General features: G+C 42.6%; 1 protein-coding gene across 3 annotated transcripts in view; it reads left to right on the top strand.

The window, feature by feature from the left end:
- AKT3 (AKT serine/threonine kinase 3) overlaps nucleotides 1–25,269 on the top strand; it is a 207,881-nt gene that overhangs the window by 115,311 nt on the left and 67,301 nt on the right. For all 3 annotated transcript variants that reach the window (XM_036355096.1, XM_036355095.1, XM_036355094.1), the window contains 2 exons: nucleotides 5,841–5,966; nucleotides 20,856–20,967. In XM_036355096.1, the coding sequence (XP_036210989.1) occupies nucleotides 5,841–5,966; nucleotides 20,856–20,967 (238 nt within the window). The remainder of the gene's footprint in view (nucleotides 1–5,840; nucleotides 5,967–20,855; nucleotides 20,968–25,269) is intronic.

Raw genomic sequence — 25,269 nt, 5'->3', positions numbered from 1 at the left:
ATTATGATGCTCTACATTTAAAAAATAAAAAGTATCATATTTTTGGTTTAAAGTGCAGTGTTTCCTGAAAGCAAAGGGAACGGAGATGTGATTGACTAATTTACTGCATACCGTACCGTGAAACGATTCCCAGAATGCTTCAAGATGGAGGGGCTGCGAGAGATCCGGGTCCCAACAGAAATGGCCCAGCAGATCGGGTCCTGCCAGCGGCCGCTCTGAGGCCCAGGGAAGCCGGCAGCTGGCACCGGCCTTCAGTGCGCAGGTCTTCGGCTTCAGTGCAATACATGGGCCCGGCCTGGCCTGGGAAGCAGATGTGAAAACTGTTCTTTTCTTTTTTCTTTTTTTTTTTGTTAATCCTCACTGGAGGATATTTTAGATATTTTTCCATTGATTTTTTTTAAAATATATTTTATTGATTTTTTTACAGAGAGGAAGGGACAGAGATAGAGAGTTAGAAACATCGATGAGAGAGAAACATCGATCAGCTGCCTCCTGCACACTCCCTACTGGGGATGTGTCCGCAACCCAGGTACATGCCCTTGACCAGAATCGAACCTGGGACCCTTCAGTCCACAGTCCGACGCTCTATCCATTGAGCCAAACCGGTCAGGGCTTCAATTGATTTTTAGAGAGTGGAAGGGAGAGGGAGAGACAGAGAGAAACATCGATGTGAGAGAGAGACACCGATCGGTTGCCTCCTGCGCGCTCCCGGACCAGGGCCACGGAACCTGCAATCACGGTACCTGCCCTTGACCGGAATGGAACCCGGGACCCTTCAGTCCACAGGCTGGCGCTCTCTCTATCCACTGAGCCACACTGGCCAGGGCTGCAAACTATTCTTAACCTAAGAGTGACAAGTCCATGCGTTCTGCAGTGGAAGCCAAATTTCTTGACTGTGATGCACTTTTCAAAAGAATCTCGAAGGGGCACATGCGGTAACGCTTAGGAATGCGGCACATCTGGAAAGGTTTTCCGGCATCTGGGAGGCGCAACACGAAATCGCCAAAATGGCAGGCGCCTGAAGCGGGCCGGCGGCAGTGGTGATGGACGCTGACCAGCGCCCAGCAGACAGGTCCCTCTGTACCGCGCCCCCCCCCCCCACCCACTCCCACCCCCCACACTAGCCAGACACCCTGGGCAAGAGATCATGGCAGAGGCGAGTACTTGGCAGGGCGGCCGCTTTAATCAGCACTGCAGGAGCCATGAGAGAAGGGACTAGCGTGGCCAGCATCTTGCACCTTGAAAGGCAGAGGTGTGTCCCGTGTTACGCCAGATGATGCACGTTGTAAACGGTCGCTAGCTCTTGCCTATATCGTCATGACGAGGCTTCAAAGAGGAGTGCGTGTCGTGCCTGGTCTTGGCGTCCACGCAGCAGCAACCAGTTCTCTCATGAAATATCGAAGGATCGTTGCCGATCCTGCCAGTCCCTTCGCCCACGGCACGCACCAGGCCGGACACCACCGCTCCCCCTGCTCTCAGGGCGCAGAAGGTGCCGTTTGGAAATGCCACGGCCCAGGACACATGCCCTCCCCCCGCACGGCCTCCTGAGCCACTAAGAATGACCGAAAACGTGGGGGACGTTGTCATTTTGCATGTGAATTGCTCACATCATCCCCTTTTCTCCGGTTGTCTGTCCTTAGCTGCCCGAGAACTTGAAGCTCCCTCCGTGCGGGCAGGCCCGGGCCGGTTTCATTCATTGCCGCAGCCTGGGTGCGTGGGCATATTTTGACACTGAGTATTTTCGAATGGATGAATCTATTAGAAGATTATTTTGCCGATTCTAACATACAAATGTTTACAGAACCTTATTTTTTGATCTGTGATCTCCATCGAGCAGCACCTTACAATGAGGGAGCTGGCAGGAGTCTGAAGGCTTTGGGCGTGTTTGTAGCCATCACGCATCTTTCCGTCAGCACACCTCCAACGCTGGTTGGTGACAGTTGTCCAAGAGATTGCGTAGTTGGTCCCAAGGGCAAGGAAAGGACATACTTAAATTGATTTCAGAGAGGAAGAGAGATAGAAACATCAGTGATGAGAGAGAATCATTGATCAGCTGCCTCCTGCACGCTCCATGCTGGGGATCAAGCCCACAACCTGGGCACGTGCCTTATGGGAATCAAACTGTGACGTCCTGGTTCATAGGTTGATGCTCAACCACTGAGCCACACTGGCTGGATGGAAAGGACATACGTGAAAGGACCTAAAAGAAGAATGATAACCTGAAAATTTAGGTTTTCAGGAGCTGGAAAACCTAATCAACATAGATTTGCTGAGCGCCAACAATATGCAAAAGCGTTTTCCTTTTTTTTAAAGTTACATTTCAGATTATTCCTGTGTAATTGAAAACTTATTATGCTGCCTCATTGCAGTGTGGATAATATGAAAAAATTCATTAGTATTATTTTCAAGACATACGTGAAAGAGGATGATAATTTCAGCGAGAAACACATTCCTCCTCCTCCCTGAGGCATTAATACGGCTTTCACTTAGAACTAATTGGAAGATGGTATTGTGATCTGCTATATAAAAAGCAATAGGCAATTTCAGAGATTGCAAATGTTTTATTACATTCATTGTGTATTTCTTTAGGAACTATATTTGGCTTTAATATTTAAGATGTAGCACACTATTATGAACTATATATTCAGTATTTGTTTATGGGGCCAATACTTATTTAATGAAAATCCACCAGTGGATACGTACTCTGATATATATATATTTTTAAATTTCCTTTTAAATGTATTTTATTGATTTTTTTTTTTTTTACAGAGAGAAAGGGAGAGGGATAGAGAGTTAGAAACATCGATGAGAGAGAAACATCCATCAGCTGCCTCCTGCACACCTCCTACTGGGGATGTGCCCGCAATCAAGGTACATGCCCTTGACTGGAATCGAACCTGGGACCCTTGAGTCCGCAGGCCGACGCTCTATCCACTGAGCCAAACCGGTTAGGGCCGTACTCTGATATATTTATATATTTTTAAACAGTTCTGTGTAAATCTAGTTGCTATCTGTCAACAAGCAGCTCAATATTTACAATATTGTGAACCATGAAATTGAATAGATTCCATACTGAAATTAACATTAAACCTTTATTTGTCTTAAGTAACTATTGAGCCATGAAGACATTTACCTAAGACTAATGGTTTCTGAAAATCATATAAATTAATTTTTACTGAAAGCTGCCAATTTTGGGTTAAAAGCTCTTCTTTGGAAATTCTTAAAATATTTGAATTTTCATGGTGCTATATCCAGTGTATGTTATTTATTCAAAGCTATTCAGAGAGACCTAAGGCTTTTGCTCTTCTCTTTGGAAGACTAGTTCCTCCTCTGGTACCCCACCTCTATCTTAAAAAAGGGTTGAAAGAAATAAAAGTAATAAGTCAGTGCTGTGCTTTGACATTGGGTAGCCTTTTCCTTCCTTTAGATGGGATTCAAGTTTTCTATACCTGACACTAGCTACTCAGATGACAGGCACTTGGAACACACCGTGGCAAAAAAAGAATGACAGTCTTTACTGCCAATGGTGAAAATCGAGTTTTCAAGCAAAAATTTGAATTTTGGAGAACATATCTGCTAGCGTGAGCCTACAGCTCCCAGTGCTTGCTTTTCTGATGAGATTTGCAGTGATAGCGAATGTGATTATAGAGTGAAATGTGCTGATATTTGGAAGATCAGTGGACCAGTGTTTTTGAAAAAACCGGTGGGTGATGTTACAAAATCACGCATCGTGAAAAAGATTCCTTCAGTGTCTAGACCCGGGGATTTTCACAGAACGGTGTAGAAAGTTCCTGGATATGGTTTCTCATTCCATATCACAAGTGATCTTTTAGAAAACTACCACTTGTCAAATGCTGGTGTAATAGCAAAGAAAGATACCTATAACTAGGTGAATGCTCTTCCCTTTTCCAGCTCCATGCCTGTCTGGGCGGATTTTCCCCATATTTCAATGAAAATAACACGCTGCCGCAGGTTGAGTGCGGGCCCATAGGAAACTCTGGCCATCTATTCAGCCGAACACTTAAGAGATTGGCAAAAGTGGAGAGCAGTTCGACTCTTCTCATTGTTTTGTTTTAGAAAATATAATTTTCTTCATCAAACTATTTATTACATGTAATGTGTTTGCTATTTTTAAAAGAACTAATAAAATATGTCTTTTTTCCAATTTCTAATACAGTAAGCATTATAGATGTAATCATTTTCATATAAATGAATATTTTGGGGGGGTCCTCAGTAATGTTTATGAGTGTAAAGAGGTGTAAGGTAAGAAGTGTGAGAATTGCTGATTCGGAGGAGTGATTCCATTTCTGAAATACATGTTAGGGGGAAGGGATGGAGGAGCTGGCATTTTATGCTAAGAGACTTGCACTTTACAGTAAAGAGTAAGGAGTCAGAAAATTTTTAAAATATATTTTTATTAATTTCAGAAAGGAAGGGAGAGAGAGAGAGAGAGAGAGAGAGATTAACATCAATGATGAGAGAAAATCATTGATTGGCTGCCTTCTGCATGTCCCACACTGGGGATCGAGCCTGAAACCCAGGCATTGTGCCCTGAGCAGGAATCAGACCGTGACCTCCTGGTTCATAGGTCAACACTCAACCACTGAGCCACGCCAGCTGGCTGAGGAGTCAGAATTTTTGAGCAGAAAAGTGATATGAGAATAATCTGGAGGTGACAGATGCATCGGGGCAGGAGCTGGGGAGTGAGTAGAATGGAGAGCAGGTGGAGTGCACAAGCAGAAGGGCCACCGTAAGGTGTTGGGTTTGGTTTAGGCTGTGCAGTGTTGACCTCGCTACTGATGGGATAAAATAAGGGAGCAGTCAGGCCTTAGGTTTGAGCTAAGATAACAGGGGTCGGGAGAGGCTGATTGGTCGGGAAAGTTGAACTACTTCCAAATTTTTGTAGCACTGCGATCAAACATTTGAGATTGAGTCACCAGGTAGAAATAGCCGGTGAAGAATTGACAACTCAGACCAGGTAGCCTCCCGCTCTTGTGGTATCTTAGGGCACTTCTCTTGCTTCAAATGATGAAGAGTTCTTGATGAGGTAAGACAATGGTGATCTGGTTGCTAAACGTTTCTATTTTGGTAGGTAGGTTTATATCAAAACCTGATAAATGTATTAACTATTATGTGCTTGGCACTGTACCATGGGCTCTTATAGTTATTATATTTGTGTGTGTGTGTGTGTGTGTGTGTGTGTGTGACCATGTCTGTGGTTTTTAAGCTCTATTAATCCAAATTCTTTAATTCTCAGGACTTATTTACAGCATTTCACAGAAAGTTATTTTCCTAGGTAGAGCAATAAAATGTTTAAAGAATTACGATCAAGATTTAACAATGAAACTAGACCCTGTTCCTTTTTTTTTTTTTTAATGGCACAATTAGTCAATGGTACGTGGAAGAGAAACTTTTGGTTCATATCCGTCTTAGGGTAAGTGTGTTTCATAGGAATTCCTCAGCGCGAGCCGTGTGGATGCGTGACCACGGCTTTTTAAAAGGGCTGAAAACGTGCTCTTAACAACCACCTGATAAAATGAAAAACTGAACAAAATGTGATCGCAGATGAACGATTCTCTGAAGAAATGATGGTGCAAACGAATCGTCAAAGTGCAAAATCATTAAAAACGAAACATGTTTGGGTTTTTATTGAAACTGAATTGCAGGCTTATGTATTTTCTTTCGTAAGCGAAGTTAGAAGGAAATGGCCTAACTAAAGATCTGGAGGCCAGTGTTGTAGGACATATATTGTACCATGATGTATTTTCCACATAAAAGCTGCTGTTCATCCCCCCTCACCCCCACCCCGTGACATTAACATGCATGTTTTCCTCCTGTAGGAGAATATATAAAAAACTGGAGGCCACGATATTTCATTTTGAAGACAGATGGCTCATTCATAGGATATAAAGAGAAACCTCAAGACGTGGACCTGCCTTACCCCCTCAACAACTTCTCAGTGGCAAGTAAGTTCATTATAACTGTGGACTCACTTGGTATTTATTTATTCGTGTGGCCTCCTGTGTCAGGTATGAGACGCTGATGAGGAAGTTGAAATTTGTAGTGAACAGCAGAGAGAATTGCAGCTTTGATAGAATTTCAAAGAGGGAAGGAGAGAGAGAAGCCTCATTGATGAGAGAGAACCATTGATTGGCTGCCTCCTGCACGCCCCACACTGGGGATCGAGCCCAGTAGGGAAGATCAATGATAGGTGGTCTTCGGAAATGAATTCTTTAATATTTTTAATAGCGAGCACTTGAATGTGATCATTATAGTTCCCCCAATATGTGCTGTAGGTTTTTCTTGACAAAATGCAAGCAAAGCCCTTCGGACCTGATTGCTCAGTGGACCTTGTTGGGGGTGGACCTGGCTGGGGTGGACTTGGTTGAGGGTGGACACGGTTGGGGGAAGACCTGGTTGGGGGTGGACATGGTTGGGGGAGGACATGGTTGCGGGTGGACACGGTTGGGGGAGGACCTGGTTGGGGGTGGACATGGTTGGGGGAGGACATGGTTGCTGGGTGGACACGGTTGGGGGAGGACATGGTTGCTGGGTGGACACAGTTGGGGTGGACATGGTTGCGGGTGGACGTGGTTGGGGGAGGACCTGGTTGGGGGTGGACAAGGTTGGGGGAGGACATGGTTGCTGGGTGGACGCGGTTGGGGGTGGACCTGGTTGGGGTGGACACGGTTGGGGGTGGACACGGTTGGGGTGGACACGGTTGGGGGTGGACCTGGTTGGGGGAGGACATGGTTCCTGGGTGGACACGGTTGGGGGAGGACCTGGCTGGGGGTGGACACGGTTGGGGTGGACATGGTTGCGGGTGGACGTGGTTGGGGTGGACATGGTTGGGGGAGGACCTGGTTGCGGGTGGACACAGTTGGGGGAGGACCTGGCTGGGGGTGGACACGGTTGGAAGAAGTCGCAGTAGCTCCTAGTGCATTGCCAGTCAGTTTCCTCTCATGACCGTAGAGCCTCTGAGTGGTCGCATGATGAGAAATAAGTGATTTCCATCAGAAATTATCTTTCACGGGAGACTTTATGTTTGTAGTTAAACTTTCCTTCCTTACAGACATCTACTAAAATGTTTGTGATGTAAACTTATTTTGAAATTATGTGTTTGCCTGAACATAGCACAGAGTAAACTGAAAGACAGTGGTAAGTTATGATAATGACCTTAGTTATTATTATTGCAATGTTATGACCAGACAGTTGAAACTGTTCAATGTACTGATTATCAATGAAAGGGGTTTTTTTTGTATTAATTCTGAAGTAAAGTGTTTTAAAGTTGTGTTGAATTCAAATAAACCTGCCTAATAGCTAAAGTCAGTGCCATTGAGATAAAATCTTTAACTGGACACCATTCTTAATTTTGGTTGTATGTTGTTATCTGTTAGCTCCATCTGGAAAAGATATGAGGGAAGATTGAAGCTGAAAAATAATAATAAAAAATACAGTAAAATAGCAACAACAGAAAAATCCAAGTGAACAAAAGTCCTTCCATTTTATGAAAGTCATTTTACCGTTATATAGAGCCCCGGTCTTTTCTATGGCTACATCTTTTTTTTTTTTTAAGAGTAAGATTAAATAATAAACCAAAGGATGTGTGAAATCATTTGAATGATAAAGATACTAATTTAAAAAAATAAAGAAAATAAAACCACCTCTCTATATAAGTGGATTCTTGGGTTTTCCATTTAAAAAAAGTGAGGGCACGTACAGGTCTGGATTAGTTAAGGAAATTATTTTTCCCACCCAGATGCTCATTAGCTATGTGTATCCTTCTTTCAGTAGAAAATTATTTTTAAAATCCTATTGTCAATTGAAATACTGTCCTGTATTTTGTATTGATTTAACACATTTTCATTCTGAAGATCTGGGCAAGCATTTGCTTTGAAATGACAGGAATTGGCTTTGAAAACATTAGAAGCATAGATTGTCATGTGCTACCCACAGCCAGTACAGTTCCTCAGTGTCTCTGTTTGACTAGCGAATGCTATTGGTTTGTCTGAAATAATTTATAGAATCTTAGAACTCCTGTATCTGCTGATCAAAAATGCAGCATTTTTTGACCTTATGAAATTTCACACCCCAACAAGTTTTAAAGACATACTGTATGTCACAATCTGCCCACATCTGCTCCCACACTTCCGCCGGCAGCGGCTGAAATACAGGCTGCACTGCGGGGGGCGGGGGGGCGGGGGTGGGCGCGGCGGGGATCCTGTCTGGTGACTGATAGTCAGCTCATCCCCGAAATAAATATTAGTCGGCATCTGTACTCTTTACTTGTAGGTAGTTGACTCAAACTAACACGTTGTAGACCAGCTCTTTGTTTTCTGAAGTGTATTATCTTGGCTCTTACACTAGATACACTCTCTTAAATGGATTATTCTTAAAGCTTAATTTATTGCCATCTTAAATTTAAAATAATAATAATAATAATAATGATTACCCAAGGAAATTGTGTAGTGAAATGGGCACTGGTTGAAGTTCAGATTTCAGATTTCCCATAATCCATGAGTATGACCTTGGGCAGGTCAGTCTCTGAAACTCTGGCCTTTAGTTCCTCCATCAGAACAGCGGGAACCCTTGGGTTCAATGAATCCGTAAGGCCTTTTTTTGTCTCTAACATTCCGGGATTCCGTGAGGGGGACATTGAGCAGGCCCTTGAAGAGTGAATAGGAGTTAAATTAAAATAGAGAAGACTATTCCAGACGGAGGGTGACAAAATATTTTTATGAGACATTAAAAGAACAGCTGGAATATGAGAGGGTTACTTCACCAATGGTTTCCCTACATCCCAGGCCCTGCTAGTATATGAAAAAGAGACTAGTTTAAAGGTATTTCTAAGGTATATTGGGAAATACTATCTATACATATATTTCATCGATAGCTGCAGTATGAGTCTCCTGTTTTTCCTGATAATTAAAAATGTGCCTTAAATGTAATGTATGTGGGTTTTAATAGAATTCTATGAAAATAGGCTTTTTATCCATATATAAAAAAATAAAGTGAGGCCTGGAAGGGACTTAGAATTGACCTTTACAGCCTTCATGAAATTTCAGATACCTTCCTTTCGGATGTAAAATATCCAAAAAGAACGTACTCATTGTTTCTACTTCTCAACCCACTGCAGCCTAGCTTTCCCTCTTGCTTCCTTAATTGAGTCCACTTTTATTTCATTAAGTTCTCCAGCGTTCACTTAATTTCTCAAACGAGTAAACATTTTTCGGTTCTTCGTTTCCCGGGTGTACATCTGGTCTGCGTTTAATACCATCAACCTCCTTCCTGGGAGGACCCCTCTCATCCTCTCCTTCTGGAATGTGTCTTCCTCCTTCCGGGCTTTCTTCCCTTGCCTGCTGCGTGCGTTTCGATGTCTAACCGGGATCTGGCCAAGGACTCTTCTCACTTGGCCCCCTCCCCTTGGTGGCCCATTCACTTTAAGGTCCCTGTATGCAGCTGGCTCCCACACCCACATACCTGCAGGCGGGCCTTTCTCCTGAGCGGTAGGTCGCGGTGTTCACCTGACCCCTGGACCTCTCTACCTAGATACGTTTTGGACTCCACGTGTCCCAAGCCGAACTCAAGATAATTTTGTCAATCCCTCTCCTCCTCCCCGCCCCCCAACCCCAATGTTCAGTATCTCATTTCTCTCTTGAGCAGAATCCTGGATCCATGGCATGCCTCTCCCCCCTTCCCATCTTCACCCACTCGCAATTTGTGTCTAGTCCTGCTGCTTTTGCTTCTTATTTCTTCAACTTCTGTCCTCCCCTGTAATCACCCTAAAACAAGCCCTCATCATCTCTGCTACAGATTCTGACCCGAGGCTCTGTAACACTTCCTCCTCCGGGCCGTCAAAGGGATCTTTCTAAAATCAAATCCTGAGTATGTCGTTCCCTGGGAAGGCCCAGCCCGGGGTCTTCATTGCTGGTGAGTCGGGTCCGGCTTCCTTCATTTACATACGAGATCTCCTCTGTCTGGCCTCTGCTCTCCACTTTTATTTACTTTTTTAATCTTCATTGTAGAAAGTATTACATGAACCAATTCCAGCCCGCTCCCATCCTCTGCTTTCAACTCTTGCTTTGTCTCTCTTCTGTGTAGGTCCACGGGGCAGTTCTGAGCTACTTCTTATTCCCTGCACTGCAAACTATGCTGGTGTTCTCTACTCTGAGCCGTTGTCTATGCTGTTCCACCCTCTGATTGGAATGTCCTTCTGTTCTCTATTTGCCTGGATCATTTATTATTATTATTATTATTGTTATTATTATTATTATTCTTTAAGACTTAATTCAGATTTACATTCCCAGCCTACTTCCTTGCTGAATGACTCCTCTCTGCCCTTCACGAAGCTGTTACCCTTGGTGGTCATCACTGGTGTTTCTCGGTCATCTTGTTCGCGTGTGTGTCTCATCTGCTAATCTGAGTTATTTGAGGGGAAAGAGCCGAGTGTCATTTGTCTGATAGCTCCCAGGACCCACATGCTGGGTTTTCAATAACTGCTTTCAAGGGAATATCTGAAATGGTCTAGTCCATTTTTTTTTTTTTCACTTCTTGGTAAGAAAAATGAAGCCTTTAGAAATTCAGTGATCATTTTAAGGTTGTTTTACTACATAGTGCTAGTTAAGTATCTCTCTATTGTTGTTTAAAAGTGTTATTCCCGCCCTGGCTGGTTTGGCTCAGTCGATATAGAGTGTCAGCCTACAGACTGAAAGGTCCCAGGTCCGATTCAGGTCAAGGGCACATGCCCGGGTTGTGGGCTTGATCCCCAGTAGGGGGCATGCAGGAGGCAGCTAATCAATGATTCTCTCTCATTGATGTTTCTATCTCTACCTCTCCCTTCCTCTCTGAAATCAATAAAAGATAAGTAAGTAAGTAAATAAATAAATTAATAAGATATTCCCCTCTCCACCACATTCTGTGATATTTTACCTAGAGTAAGAGCCTTGAGATTTGATTTTGGGTGGGCATTCCAACACTTACATTGCTAGATATTCTTTGTCATGCAGAATTCTTCGAGTGTCATGCAGAATTCAAAATGTGGATAATAGCATTTGACCTTCATCCTTCAGATGGGTCAAATGGGAACTATATACAAAGGTGCCTTCTACATTTAGTGCTGTAGAAATATAAGTAAACATTTTTTAAAAAAGCAGGGTACATTTCTAATGAGAATTGTGGTTTGGTAAATTGCTAATTATAGATTGAGATTATCTTTGCACAGGAAATACTACATTTAGACTAAAAGATAATACAGGATTTAGACAAGCATTATTGCAAAGCTGTGTTCACAGGTACTTTGAGCACAAAAGTTTGTCTACCCAATAGTCATGGTCTTTAACATTTTGACAGTTATCAGTCCAACTCAAAAGTAGAAACAGTTCCTCAGTGGAGAACTGGAACATTTGTCCATATGTCTTGGGGATCAACCTTCTTGCTGAGGAGAAGTGCCTGGCTGTGTCCACAGAAGGACTGCCTAGAATTCTACTTTATCCTGTGTTGCAAATATTGGCTCACTCTGGCAATATCTCCTCCTTCCCTGAAATGCTTCTCCAATCCCTTTTTGAAAAAATAGGTTGGTCTTCTTTTCTTAGGCCAATTTTAAATGTGAAATGCCTATCCTCGTTGATGGACACTTTACTTTTTATTAAGTTAAATGTAGATACAGAACTGATTTGCTTGTATAATATTACTTTTTTAGCTTTCGTTATTATTTTCCAGAAAGAAGTTGGTGTGATTTTTAAAACTGTAAACTAAAAATGATTACATCTCATCCTGTTTAATCCCATCTTACTTATAATTAATACAGAAGACATTAAGGGGGACTTAAGGAAGGAAAGAGAATTCACGTTTTGAAGAACCCACTTGGTGCGAGGTGCTTTATTTATATGAGCAGGTTTTTTTCATGCCAAGTACAACATGAAATAAATGTTACCGTAAACAAACTGGATAATGAAACTAAAAACCAGCGACAGTAACTTCCCCAGGGTCTCCAGTCAAGTAGCTGGCAGAGCTGTGATTTGGATTCCGCGCTAACCCCTGGCTTGAGTGCGATCAGTCCTGTAAAGGGGTCAGAGTGACAGCCCTCTTCAAGTAATGCTGAGTCAGCACCCACAGCCATCTCCGGGTCAGCCAAATCTTACAGTCAATAGCTGACTCCGCTGTTCTCGGGGCGGGGCGGGGAGGGGGGGGAACAGTAGGTGGTGGTGGAGGGGATGTGTTCATGTAACAGTCATGCTCACTGGGCCACAGCAGACGGGAAGGCATGGAGGCACTAGCCAGGTGACCGATCATTTGATAGAAATGTTTTATGTGATAATGGGTCAGTCCCTTAACCAGCCTGGGACTCAGTTTTGTCCCTCGTGGCGTGAGGGAGTCAGCCTGTGGCATCTCTCCAGTCCTTTCTTCTAGCATCCAGTGACTTGCCCATCACCAGCTATATCTTCAAGTTAAAAGCATTTGTGGTATTTCGAGTCAAGTTCAATGCGGCCCAAGGCCACAGTTGGGGGAAGGCCCTCTCAGCCTTGGAACTGAGGAAAGACGCAGAGGCATTCCTTTGGGTTGGAAAGAATACGTCCTCGAGCAGATGCTGATGGAAACTTGCAGGGCAGGGGACGGGAGAAGAGAGCGGGGTGCCCGCCGGAAAGTTGTGCGGAGGAGAGTACATTGCCCCTGATTGCAGTAATGCCTCGGCACGACAATACGGCCTTTCACCGCGACCACAGCTCTCATTCATGTGTGTTGTGCGCTGCTTCCTGTTGCTAATTGTCGGCACAATAGTCCTGCAACGGGGCAGCCCGAGTGCCCTTCTGCACCAGCTTGTCATTGTCTTTCTCCCTCACCCCCACCCATGCGCTCAGAACCCATTACCACGCTGGCATTTTTAGACATTTTCTCTGTTTGAAAATGGCAGTGCTTTTGAAACACGCCAGAACAGTTCATGATAATTGGACCAGCCAACCAGCAACAGCGTTTGCTTCCAAAAGGACACTGATAAGGCCGCTCTCTCTCTGTAGGATACTCTGAGAAAGGAATTAAAAATAAACGCGTGATGCTCTCTTTATAGCATCATGTCACAGGCATTGTCTCCTTCGAGCGCCTCCCAGGCGGGCCCCTGGAAGTAGCACGTTTGGTGAAAATAGTTTTGTTGGCCTATATTATTTACAGATGGACAGTCTGGTCAGTCCTTTGGAAAATCTGTGCCTTTGGGGAGTTACATTTGGCTATTCTTGGAGGGAGTCAGCATGCTCTCTTAGATTCATAAACCCTAGTAAGTTCTCATTTCGGCCTCCAGGCAACTGGCGTCTCAGGTTAATTCACGTTAGGTTTTCAACATTTTGGCCAGTAAATATTTCACACGTGCTTTGAACCTTGTACCAGTGATCTAATGTTGACAGGAAGGTATTTTCCCCCAATTATTTCCCTATAAGTAAATCCTGAAACTGTTTTATTCCTGACCAGCTCACTTGTCACCCAGGACTCCCCTATCTTATAAGGATACGATCACAGTGGGTGGTGGTTTTTACATGGAATATTCTCACACTGGATGGTAGTTATTTTTGGTGCATGGATACTCAACAAGAAGTTTCAGTTTTCTTTGGGGAAGACTCTTTCCATATTCTGTATCTAGTCACCTGTTTTAGTTTGATTGTAAAAAGCTAGAAAGTGAAGATGCAGAGCTTGTTATAAAGAAACTAGAGGCCCAGTGCGCAAATTCGTGCACCAGTGGGGTCCCTTGGCCTGGCCTGCGGGATCGGGCCGAAACTGGCTCTTTGACATCCCCCGAGAGGTCCTGGATTGTGAGAGGGCACAGGCCAGGCCGAGGGACCCCACGGGTGCACGATTGGGGCCGGGGAGGGATGCGGGAGGTAGGCCAGCCGGGGAGGGACCACGTGAGGGCTCCAGGGTGTGTCCGGCCTATCTCACTCAGTCCTGATCAGCCAGACCCCAGCAGCAAGCTAACCTGCCAGTCGAAGAGTCTGCCCCCTGGTGTTCAGTGCACGTCATAGCGAGCTGTTGAGCAGCCTTAGCATATCATTAGCATATCATGCTTTGATTGGTTGACCAGACGACCAGACACTTAGCATATTAGGCTTTTACCATATAGGATGAACCTTTACTTCCTCTCTTGAACGCTGCTAACCCTCCAAAAACAGCACGTGACATGCTAGAACGCGCCTAGAACTTAGAGCCACAAAACCTGGACCCGAGATTCAGTTTTATGACCTCACGGACGTGATGATTTTGAACAAGGGACCTACATCAGCCTCTGTGAAACAGAAATGACGACAACACCTGAGAACTTCGTTGGGAGGGTTAGTGAGAAATAACGCTCATGAAACCCTCAAGTTCTAGTGGAGCAACTGAGAAGGTGCTTTCAAAGAGTGACTTAGTTGTCATTATTTAAGAAGAATCAATTTGTAGGGGGGGAAATATAATAGAAAGGAAAGTTTACCTAGGGACCTAAATTGGCAAAATATTTAAGATGATTTTTTTTCTGTTCTAACAATGAATGAACTGGTTATTCCAAAGTATCTCTTTGCTTCCTTGCAGTGCACAGTCAAACCAGACTTTAAAGTGAAGCATTTTGTGCTAAAGACCCAGAGACTTCTCTGTGGCTGTGGGTAAAACCCAGTAAATTAGGAAAGTTCATCTGGAGTCAGGATTCCTGAGTGGAAAGAGAGACATTTATGTCTCGTCTTGAAGTTTCTAGAGGTGAGAGAGTGTTTTCCAGACAGGTCAGATTCTTTAAAAAAATATATTTTTTTATTTTTATTGATTTCAGAGAGGAAGGGAGAGAGAGAGAGAAACATCAGTGATGAGAGAGAATCACTGATCGGCTGACTCCTGCACGCCCCCCACTGGGGATCGAGCCTGAAACCTGGGTTTGTGCACCAACCGGGAATCGAACAGTGACCTCCTGGTTCGTAGGTCGATGCTCAACCACTGAGCCACCCTGGCCAGGTTGGACAGGTCCGATTCTTAATAGTAATTCGGTTTTTTTATAAATGTTTTTAATGAAATGATTAGGCTTGTTTGTTTATAGTCCTCCAAAATTCACTGTGTGTTTTTTTCTTTTGTTTGTTTCTTTTTTTGGAAGTTGAGTACTTTGCTCTGAATAAAGAGGCCTTCTCATCGTTCTCCAAGGGGAAAAAATCGTATAACTATTCTGTAAATCTAATTCTACCACTTTCCCAAGGGAAAGAAAGCTTGCTCTTCAGTCAGAACTGTAGCTATGTAATCACCAATTTGACGAGGCTTTTAATTTTTTCACATTGATGTTATTAGGATTTACTTATACATAAACATCTATATCTGTATATGCTTAGAGCAGGATTTATTACTAATATTCTCAGAGGTGGTGTAACTGGACAATGTAGGTTTTAAAAACATATATATTTTTATTGATTTCAGAGAGGAAGGGGGAGAGAGAGATAGAAATATCAACGATGAGAGAGAACCCATGATCAGCTGCCTCCTGCACACCCCACACTGGGAATCATGCCCATAACCCGGGCATGTGCCCAGACCGGGAATCAAACCGTGATTTCGATGTTCAACCACTGAGCCACGCCAGCCGGGACAGGGCACTTTAGATTTTGAAGAAATAAGTATTTCAGGTTTCGGGAGGCACTTGGCCCCCTGTCATTGTTCACTGGCTTCAGGTGTGAAAGTTTCATCATAAAGTTAAGCTCCCCTTGGTGATGGGCACGTGCTCTGGGTCCACACCTTGGCACCGGCAGTGTTCAGTCCTTCACTTACTTCCCTAATGACTTTTAGCATCCATTGGTGATCCTGGCCGGAATCAATCATTTTATTGGGTGTAGAGTATCTTTCAGCTGTTTTTAAAAATCTGGTGTTAGTTAGCCAACATAAATTCCTTACTGCATTTGGCTAATGTTAATCGTGGATTTGTTCATTGTGTTTATTCAATTGAGACCTGCTCTGTGTAGGCACAGTACGAGGTAATCAAATAATACGACCCTTGCCCTCAGGGAATTTGCAGTTTAATTTACATTCTTGTTGGATTGTTTAAAAATGTTGTTATGAATTCCAGTTTCAGCATATTTGAAATATAAATTAGTTTTTCTTAATTAAAACAAAATGGTGTTCATGATTATTTTTTAGATTTCCACACAATCTTTTGTAGTAAGCTGTGCTAAAATGGGTAGAACTCATCCTTTCCGCATCCGGGTAATTCACTTCTGTTTGTTTCATGGGTTGTGATCACTAATAAACTGTTTACTTGGGTGTGTGAGTACAGAGGTGTCTGAGCCACTATGAAATATGATGATGTAGATCATTATTTAATGAAATGAAAAATATCACAACATAGTACATGAGCAAAGCACTTATGTAATACTAGGGTCCCTAGGCCTGGCCTGCAGGGATCGGGCCGAAACCGGCCTGGTGCACGAATCAAGATGGGCTGGACATGCCCTGGAGCCCTCCTGTGGTCCCTCCCAGGCGATCGGTACTGGGCAAGACAGGCCGGCCCATACAGCAGCAGTTCTCAACCTGTGGGTCGCGACCCCTTTGGCGGTCGAACGACCCTTTCACAGGGGTCGCCTAAGACCATCCTGCATATCAGATACTTACATTACAATTCATAACAGTAGCAACATGACAGATATGAAGTAGCAACGAAAATAATTTTATGGTTGGGTCACAACATGAGGAACTGTATTTAAAGGGACAGAAGGTTGAGAACCACTGCCCTACAGGGATTGGGCGAGACTGGCAGTCCGACATCCCCCAAGGGGATCTGGATTGTGAGAGGGCGCAGGCCAGGCTGAGAGATTCCACTGGTGCATGAATCTGTGCACCGGCCTCTAATATGCATATAAAATCTTTGGTTAATCCTTCCCACCCTCCCCTCCTTTCCTTTCCCTCCTTCCCTCTGAGATTTATCAGTCTGTTCTATGTTTCCATGCCTATGCACTGAGCATCTGCCCCCTAGTGGTCAGTGCACATTATAGCTACTGGTGGAACGGTTGCTTAGGCTTTTATATATATAGATGTTCCATATGCTATAGTCTCATTTTAAAACATGCTTACAAAAGAAATATACATGAGAACATTAACCATGTACCTATTTATGAATTCTTCTACAGGAAGCATAAATGATTTGAATATGAATTTGTACAATGAGAAAAAAGGAAGAGATATGCTTAAAAGCCAGCTTACCTCACAACAATGTGAATGTACTTATTAATGCCATAGAACTGTGCACTTTAAAATGGTTAAAATGGTACATTTTATGTTACGTGGGGTGTTTTTTTTAACCACAAAAAGTAGTTCATGGCTATTAGACTGCAAAAAACACGACCACAGAACAGCTCGCCTCATGGTGCGTTTTGATGTTTGTTTGCCTGACTCTGGACTCTGTTAGTGAGACCTCATTCATTTTGTATGTTCACTATGCCCCAGGGGGACCATGGTGTATTTTTAATTAAAATTGGAAGAATGCAGAGGGTATGCAGAGAGTAGTTGTTCTGGAAGACTTTTGAGATGTTGGTTTAATTAGAGGTAGGATTTTGAGGACGGACGAGATGGAGAAATGCTGGTGGGAAGGGGGCTGGCTCCTAGATGTACTTTTGCTAAATGATGGTGACCTATTCGCTAAAGAAAAATGTATCAGGAGACGTTCACATTAACATGTCGGGATTTCAGACTCAATTTAAATCCACACAGAGTCTCCCGTTAAAACCAACATGGTGACATTTATGATCATTAAAAAGCCAGAATTTGAAACGTGTACCTTAAAGTGAAAACGTCTTTTAGAGTGGAACATAGCGTTAGTAACCCCTCTTACTCCTTCACTTACAGAAAGTTCTTTCTTATGAAGTAAACAGTAAAAACTTATGCACCCCCCCCCCATTTCCTTTTATGGAAAAGGATATTTTTACTCTGGTTCAGACCACTGGGCTACTTGTCACATTCGCCGGCAGCAAAAGCATCCTGTCCTTTGTCTGTTACCGAGAGAATAGAAACCGGGAGCTGGACCAGTGCGAGTTTGGGAGCCACTTCTCCGTCGTTTGTGACTGAACATGTGTGTTCCCGTCGGCTTGGTCGGCGTTCCAGGGCGTGAGACCAGCAGAGAGAGGACGCAGGTCCCCGCTGCCCCTTCGCACTGTCTTTCTCTCTAAACCACTCCCGCTGCATCCTGCGTCCACAAATAAAGTGCCACCTTGGGCTCCTGCGGGGGACCCCCCTCTTCCCTAGCCATCCCTCCACTGTGTTCAGAGCCAGGAGCAAACACAGGGCTGGGGGTGAGAGTGGAGGGGGCCCTCTCCCTCCTCAAATATGTTATCAGGTGACACGTACCCCGACTTCTTTGTAGGAGAAAAGGGGTCACAGAGGGAGGAGGGCAGGGCCCAGGGAAGGGCAGGTGCGGAAGAGGGAGAGTGGAAACACCTTTTCAAGTGGGAGGTAACATGGACAGACGATGCCTGATTGTTTAAAGGCATTTTTCTGAGCAGCGTGTACTCTCCAAAAGAGCCGGGCATTTGAACCCACGTAGACCTGGAGGTAAATGTTCGTACAGTGACTTGCAAGCTGTAGGTTTGGGGGCAAGTTATTTAACCAGTTTCAATGTCTATTAGCTCCTTTATGAACTGGAAGATAATAATAGAACCCCTCTTAGATGTGTCCCTCAAATGTAACATAGTGAGCACGGGCAGATGCCCCCGTGGGACTCATCACCAGATCACCTAGCACAGCGACGGCCCCTTCCTGACAGCCGTGGAATGAGTCTCTGGAAGGTTGATGTGCTGGGGCTTCCTTGGTCACTATTCTTTTTTGCCCCCTAGACAGTAAAAACTTTTCAGCAAAAAGAAAAAATGCGTTTTGCCGCTTTTATAAGAATAGCCGCAATCATAATAATCATAATAATAACAGGCTAATATGCAAATGGTTGTCACACCGTGATCATCCATGATATCTCAAACCATTTAATACACACAATGGTTTGAGATATCATGGATGATCATTTGATTAATAGCTTTTCAGAATCGCTAGCCAAAGTTTCTACTTTTGTTTTTAAGTCAGCCGAGGTTGAATTGGAAATCTTTACATGACTAAATTGAAAATATTCTTCTGAAGAAGTATTGACTATTTATTCACCACCATCCTTTTTAAGAATCCCCTTAAAGATCAGGAGTCCCCTTTAAGAATAAGGGTTTTTAGACATGAGCCATGGCAGGTTTGCCTTCATTTTACAAAGAGCTGTGGGGTGTGTTCATGAGCCCATATTGTAGCTTACACAGAAGAACCCAGAACTTCTTCTGTTGACTGGCTCACTTGTTTTAACATGGTTTTTTAACGTTTCAATTTTTGTGGCTTCAGATCCAGCTCTTTAGTTACCGCTGTGTACGAAGGGCAGAGAGCCCTGGATGTGGTGGGAAATTATTTTCTTCTCTCGGTGCTGACTCGCTACCAGATGAGGGATACTCTCCGAGACCATTCTCCGGGCGGAGACGATGCTCTCAGATCTGAACAAAGCCAGACACTTCCGGAGAGAAAGGCACAGATAGTTCAAAAAATCCCAACTTGAGACCACTTTTCCTTTTTCATTTTAGTGTCATTTTTGTATTTTAACGTATTGATTTAGAATGTGATTTTTTTCGTTATATAAAAAGAATGGTTCAATATGATTGCTGACTTGGTCCCATAAAGACGTAGGAATGGCAGTTGATAGTTGCTAATAATGGAGATAGGACCAGAAGGATAAGTATGGACAAGACACTGTTGAACTTTTCAACCAGGGGTCAATTACTTTCTTTCAAAAGAGCAGTATCGGTACACAAGCCAGCTGTACTTCCTCTGGTTGTCTGATACCGCGTATCCAGTCCTTAAAGCTAACAGCTAGCACGATTGAAACCTTTTGTGTCACACACAATGTTGAGGATTACATCGATTTATTATTTCTCCACGTACTAGTTGTATGTTACTGGTACTCTTCTTGTTTCTAAGTAATGTTTGAAGAGCAAAGACCTTAATTCGCTTGCAAGGTTCATTGTTCATGGTAGGGAAAATACTGAATCCAGACACACTGGGATTAGAACCCATATTTTAGCCACTGCACTTTCGTCCTTTTCTTTGAAGTCTTCCTAGATATTCCTTGACAGAATTGATCGCTTGGTGACTGACTGGCTCTACGGTCTGTGATTAATAAGAACTATAGGTGGCTTGGCCGGTGTCACTCAGTGGTTGAGCATCAACCCACCTACCAGGAGATCATGGTTTGATTCCCCATCCGGGCACCTGACTGGGTTGCAGGCTCGGTCCCCACTCAGGGGCATGCAGGAGGCAGCCGATTGATGATTCTTTCTCATCGTTGATGTTTCTATCTCTTTCCCTCCCTCTCCCTTCCTCTCTGAAATCAATAAAAACGTATTTCTAAAAAGTTACAAGTGGGATATACTATCAAAAGGCTTATAATCTAGGTAGAGAGATAAGGATGCCTTAAAACGATAATATTATAAGGTAGTCTAAGCTGAGTGAAGAATGAGGCAGACAATAGTAAGTTCTGAGAATATGGGGAGAGGGGGGGGATTCAGGAATGGTCAGTCTTCCATAGAAGGCCTCATGGAAGAAGTTGGCTTTGATCTTCACCTCAGAGGACAGGTGTCCTTTTGACAGTTGGTGGTCACGTATGGATCGGGGTCAAATGAATGGACAGCAGAGGTATCGATACAGGGGAGAGCAGCAGGGTGTCTCGGGGGAAAGCCGTGTATCCCCTGGAATGCTGAGAGATCTCAGTGGCTTTGCGTAGAACACAACGCTGTAGTTTGCAAGTGCTTGTTTCTTGGTTTAAATGTAAGTATATTCAAAGAGACGTTTTATTTTATCACTAGAATGCCAGTTAATGAAAACAGAACGACCAAAGCCAAACACATTCATTATCAGATGTCTCCAGTGGACCACTGTTATAGAGAGAACCTTTCATGTAGATACGCCAGAGGAAAGGTAAGAGAGTCATTTTTTCTCTCTCCATTTTGTGAAAAAGCAACGGTCAATCTAAAAGCCCGTGTGTCTGACCTCACCATGTGTAAATATATGTAAATACCTTTGTAAAATGCTGTAGGCCCTTAAGGATTATTATTCTGATGGAAGAGATGAGTAACTTATCAAATTCTGAATCAAAATATCTGGAAGTTCTGGTAGATATACTTCTTAAAAGAAAAAAACGCCGAAACCGGTTTGGCTCAGTGGATAGAACGTCGGCCTGCGGACTGAAGGGTCCCGGGTTCAATTCCGGTCAAGGGCATGTACGTTGGTTGCGGGCACATCCCCGGTGGGAGATGTGCAGGAGGCAGCTGATTGATGTTTCTCTCTCATCGATGTTTCTAACTATCTCTCTCCCTTCCTCTCTGTAAAAAAATCAATAAAATATATTTTTAAAAAAATTAAAAAGAAAAAAACATTAAACAGCTAAAACATAAATTAAGACATTTTTTAATAACCAAGCTACGTCTTTTAAAAGAATGGTAGGATTGTGTTTGTGTTTAGAATTCTGAGGCCAGAGGTGGCAAAGGTGTCAGGTAGCATGCCATCCGTCAGGCGGCCGCCTGGAGTGTGGGGAGGAGGATGCTGAGATGGGGTCTAAGCTCAGTGAGGAAGAAAGGACCAGGACTGACTGGCAGTGGCCGTCATCGTTGCTGAAGAGGGGAGTGCAACACATTTCCAGCCAACCCCCCAGCGTCCTCAGGGCCCCATTTTCATCCTCCTGATCCCCTAATTCCTGGAGTCCCCTCCCTTTCCCAGTTCTGTCCAATACCCTTTCATCCGGTGGCTCTCATACTGACTTAGGTCCAACAACCACCAGCACAAATTCATTTTCCTGCGCCTATGTTACCATATTTGACTCAAATCAGCAACTCTGTGAAGTTGAATCTTTTTAGCCTATTTTCCAAATGAATAAATTAGTTCTTAAGAAACTTGTGTGATTAAAAAAACCTCAGAACTTCCCCCTAAAATCTAGTAAATAGGGAAGTGTTATTTTAATAATACTTTTTTGATCAATAAACAAAAATGGTAATGTATGTTGATGCAGAAAACATAGACAAGAAAGAAAAATGGAAAAGATCTAGAAATTACTCATAATCTGATTCTATAACCAGAGTTAAGGACTGATTCTTTTTTATACACTTCCAGTCTTATTGTGTGAGATATGTTTAGGTCTTCAGTACACATACAATTTTATGTGTCCTCCCTCCAAAGCCACCCCCTTCTGCCCTGGGCATTTATCTATGCTGAGTCTTCAGTTTGCTTATACCTTAGCCTCGTGGTCGGCAAACTGCGGCTCACAAGCCACATGCGGCTCTTTGGCCCCTTAAGTGTGGCTCTTCCTAAGCCTTAGGAGTACCCTAATTAAGTTAATAACAATGTACCTACCTATATAGTTTAAGTTTAAAAAATTTGGCTCTCAAAAGAAATTTCAATTGTTGTACTGTTGATATTTGGCTCTGTTGACTAATGAGTTTGCCGACCACTGCTAGCCCATAACTATGGTTGAGCTCATTCCTGTGTAATTCCTATGAAATCAGATCTGAGCTTAAAATGTTACATTTCCTACAAAACCTCTGACACTGGTAGACTAGGTAGGTCCCCCTGCTATTTCCTTCCCTATCTCCTTGGACCTTTTGCATCTGGTATACCACTACTATAATCTTTGCCTGCCTTGTTCAGTAGACTATAAGATTCTTGATTGGCAAGGGTGATGTCTTCCTTGCTCATCATTTTATTTTTAGCGCACAGTCCAGGGGCCGATACAGTGTTTATTGACTTGTTGAACGAATGGGATTTTTCCCATGGCAATATATATGCTTTGAAAATATTGCTCTTCATGGGTTTATAACATCCCATGTAACTTGATTCATTTTGCCTTTGTGTTCGCAAGGCTGGACTTAAGCCATATCTTAAGGCTGAACTAGTTTGTTCTTCCTGCAATATTATCATACTACTTTTCTGGATAATCAGTTTTCACTTGCGTTTATGACTAGAAGGAAGCAGTTTTATGAAAAACAGCATATTTGTATTTGCATTAGAGTTTGTTTCCTGAATTTACCTAGAACCTGATGTTTGGATATTTTATATGACTTCAATATTAATGAAGACTTAGATGTATTAAGATCGAGAAAAACTCTCTATCTTCTCTACTCTGTCTTCCAGTCTAAAATACTTACCTGTTGCAAACTAAATATCTCTAATCTATCTTTTAAAATCTTATATTTATTTCATTAATCATAGAAGTTTGGAATCTATTTTTCCAAGAGAAGAGCTTCTTGTCTTACCTTCATTTATTGAATAATCCATTCTCTTCTAACTGATTATGCTTGAATACTTGTATTTTTAGTATTTTCCTCTCCCCCCCTTATCTTGATATTTCTGTGACTCTAGCACTAGGATCACATGGTTTTAATTAGAGAAGCCTTATCAAACTTTTAGCTTTCAATAAAGCAAGCCTTTTATTATTGCTATTTTTTTCAAAATGTTCTTAGCTTTTCTAGTACATTTTAAAAATTGTGATTAAAAACACATAGCATGAAATTTACCAAATTTTAAGTGTACACAGTATTATTAACTCTACGGACAATGCTTTGTAGTAGATCTCTAGAATTTCTCATCTTGTATGACCGAAACTCTATGCCCATTGAATGGCCACTCCCCATTTCCCCCTCTCCTGGCTCATATCAAACTTCATTCTTCTTTCTGCTTCTATGAATTTGACTACCTTAGGTGTCTCATATAAGTGAAAACATACAATATTTGTCCTTCTGTGACTGGCTTATTTCACTTGGAATAATGCCCTCATTGTTCATTTATGTTGGAGCACATAATAACATCCCATCCTATGTTTATCCCACATTTTCTTTATCCATTCATCGTTCAATGGACACGTAGGGTTGTTCCATGTTTTGGCTATTTTTCATAATGCTGCAGTGAGCATAGGAGTACAGATACCTCTTCAAGATGCTGATTTCATTGTATTTTGGCTAAATGCCCAGAAGAGGGATTGCTGGATCTTAAGGTAGTTCCGTTTTTATTTCTTTGAGGAACCTCCACAGTGTTTTCCATAGTGGCTGCAACATTTGACATTCTCACAGCAGTGCATAGGAGTTGCAGTTTCTCCACATTCTTGCTGACACTTGGTATTTTCTACAAATGGTAGACTCAGGTGCAACCCTATAAGTAATTGCATTAAATATTAATGGATTAAACATTGCAAGTAAGAGGCAGAGAGTTGCCAAAACCGGTTTGGCTCAGTGGATAGAGCGTCGGCCTGCGGACGGAAGGGTCCCATTCCGGTCAAGGGCATGTACCTGGGTTGCGGGCACTTCCCCAGTAGGGGGTGTGCAGGAGGCGGCTGATCGATGTTTCTCTCTCATCGATGTTTCTGACTATCTCTCTCCCATCCTCTCTGTAAAAAATCAATAAAATATATTTAAAAAAAAAAAGAGAGAGTTTCAGAACTGATGAAAGTACAAGGCCCACTTATGTATTGTCTTTAAGAGATGAACTTTAAGACACAGGTAGATTGAAAAGAAATTGATTGAAAAAGATATCTTCAAACAGTAAATATAAGAAAGAGACTTGCTATATTATATGAGATTACAAAATAAGATGTATCACCTGAGAGTACCAGGACACTTTATGTTAAAAGGGTCAGTCGAACTCTATGATATAACAATTATGAATATGTATGCATGCAGTAACAGAACTAAGAGAGAAAATAGACAGTCCCAGGACCATATTTTGAGATTTTAAAATTCTTTTCAGCAGTTGATAGAGCAGCTAAACAAAAAAAAATCAACAAAGACATAGAAATAGAATAGCACTATCAATCAACTTGATATAATTGATATCTATACCCAGAAGTGGCAGAATACACATTGTTTTCAAATGTACTTGATAACATTCACCAGAAGATCATATTCTGGATATTAAAACAATTATTAATATATTTAGAAATACTGAAATTTTACAAAATATGGTCTCTGCCTTCAGTAGAATTGATTAGAAATCAATAAGATAATAAGAAAAACCCCAGTATTTTGAAATCAAATAAAACACCTCTTAATAATCATTGGGTCAAACACAAAATTCACGAGAGCCATTAGAAAATAGTGTAAAACAAATAATAATAAAACAAAGCATGTTAAAACTTGTGGTATGTGGTGAAATGAGTGCTTAGAGGGAATTTATAAATTCCTATATTTGGAAAGAAGGAAGTTCTCAAGTCAGTAATCTATGCTTCCATCTTGAGAA

The sequence above is a fragment of the Myotis myotis genome, unplaced genomic scaffold (assembly GCF_014108235.1).
Source record: "Myotis myotis isolate mMyoMyo1 unplaced genomic scaffold, mMyoMyo1.p scaffold_m19_p_21, whole genome shotgun sequence".
NCBI lineage: Eukaryota > Metazoa > Chordata > Mammalia > Chiroptera > Vespertilionidae > Myotis > Myotis myotis.
This window is presented reverse-complemented; position numbering and strand designations above follow the sequence as displayed.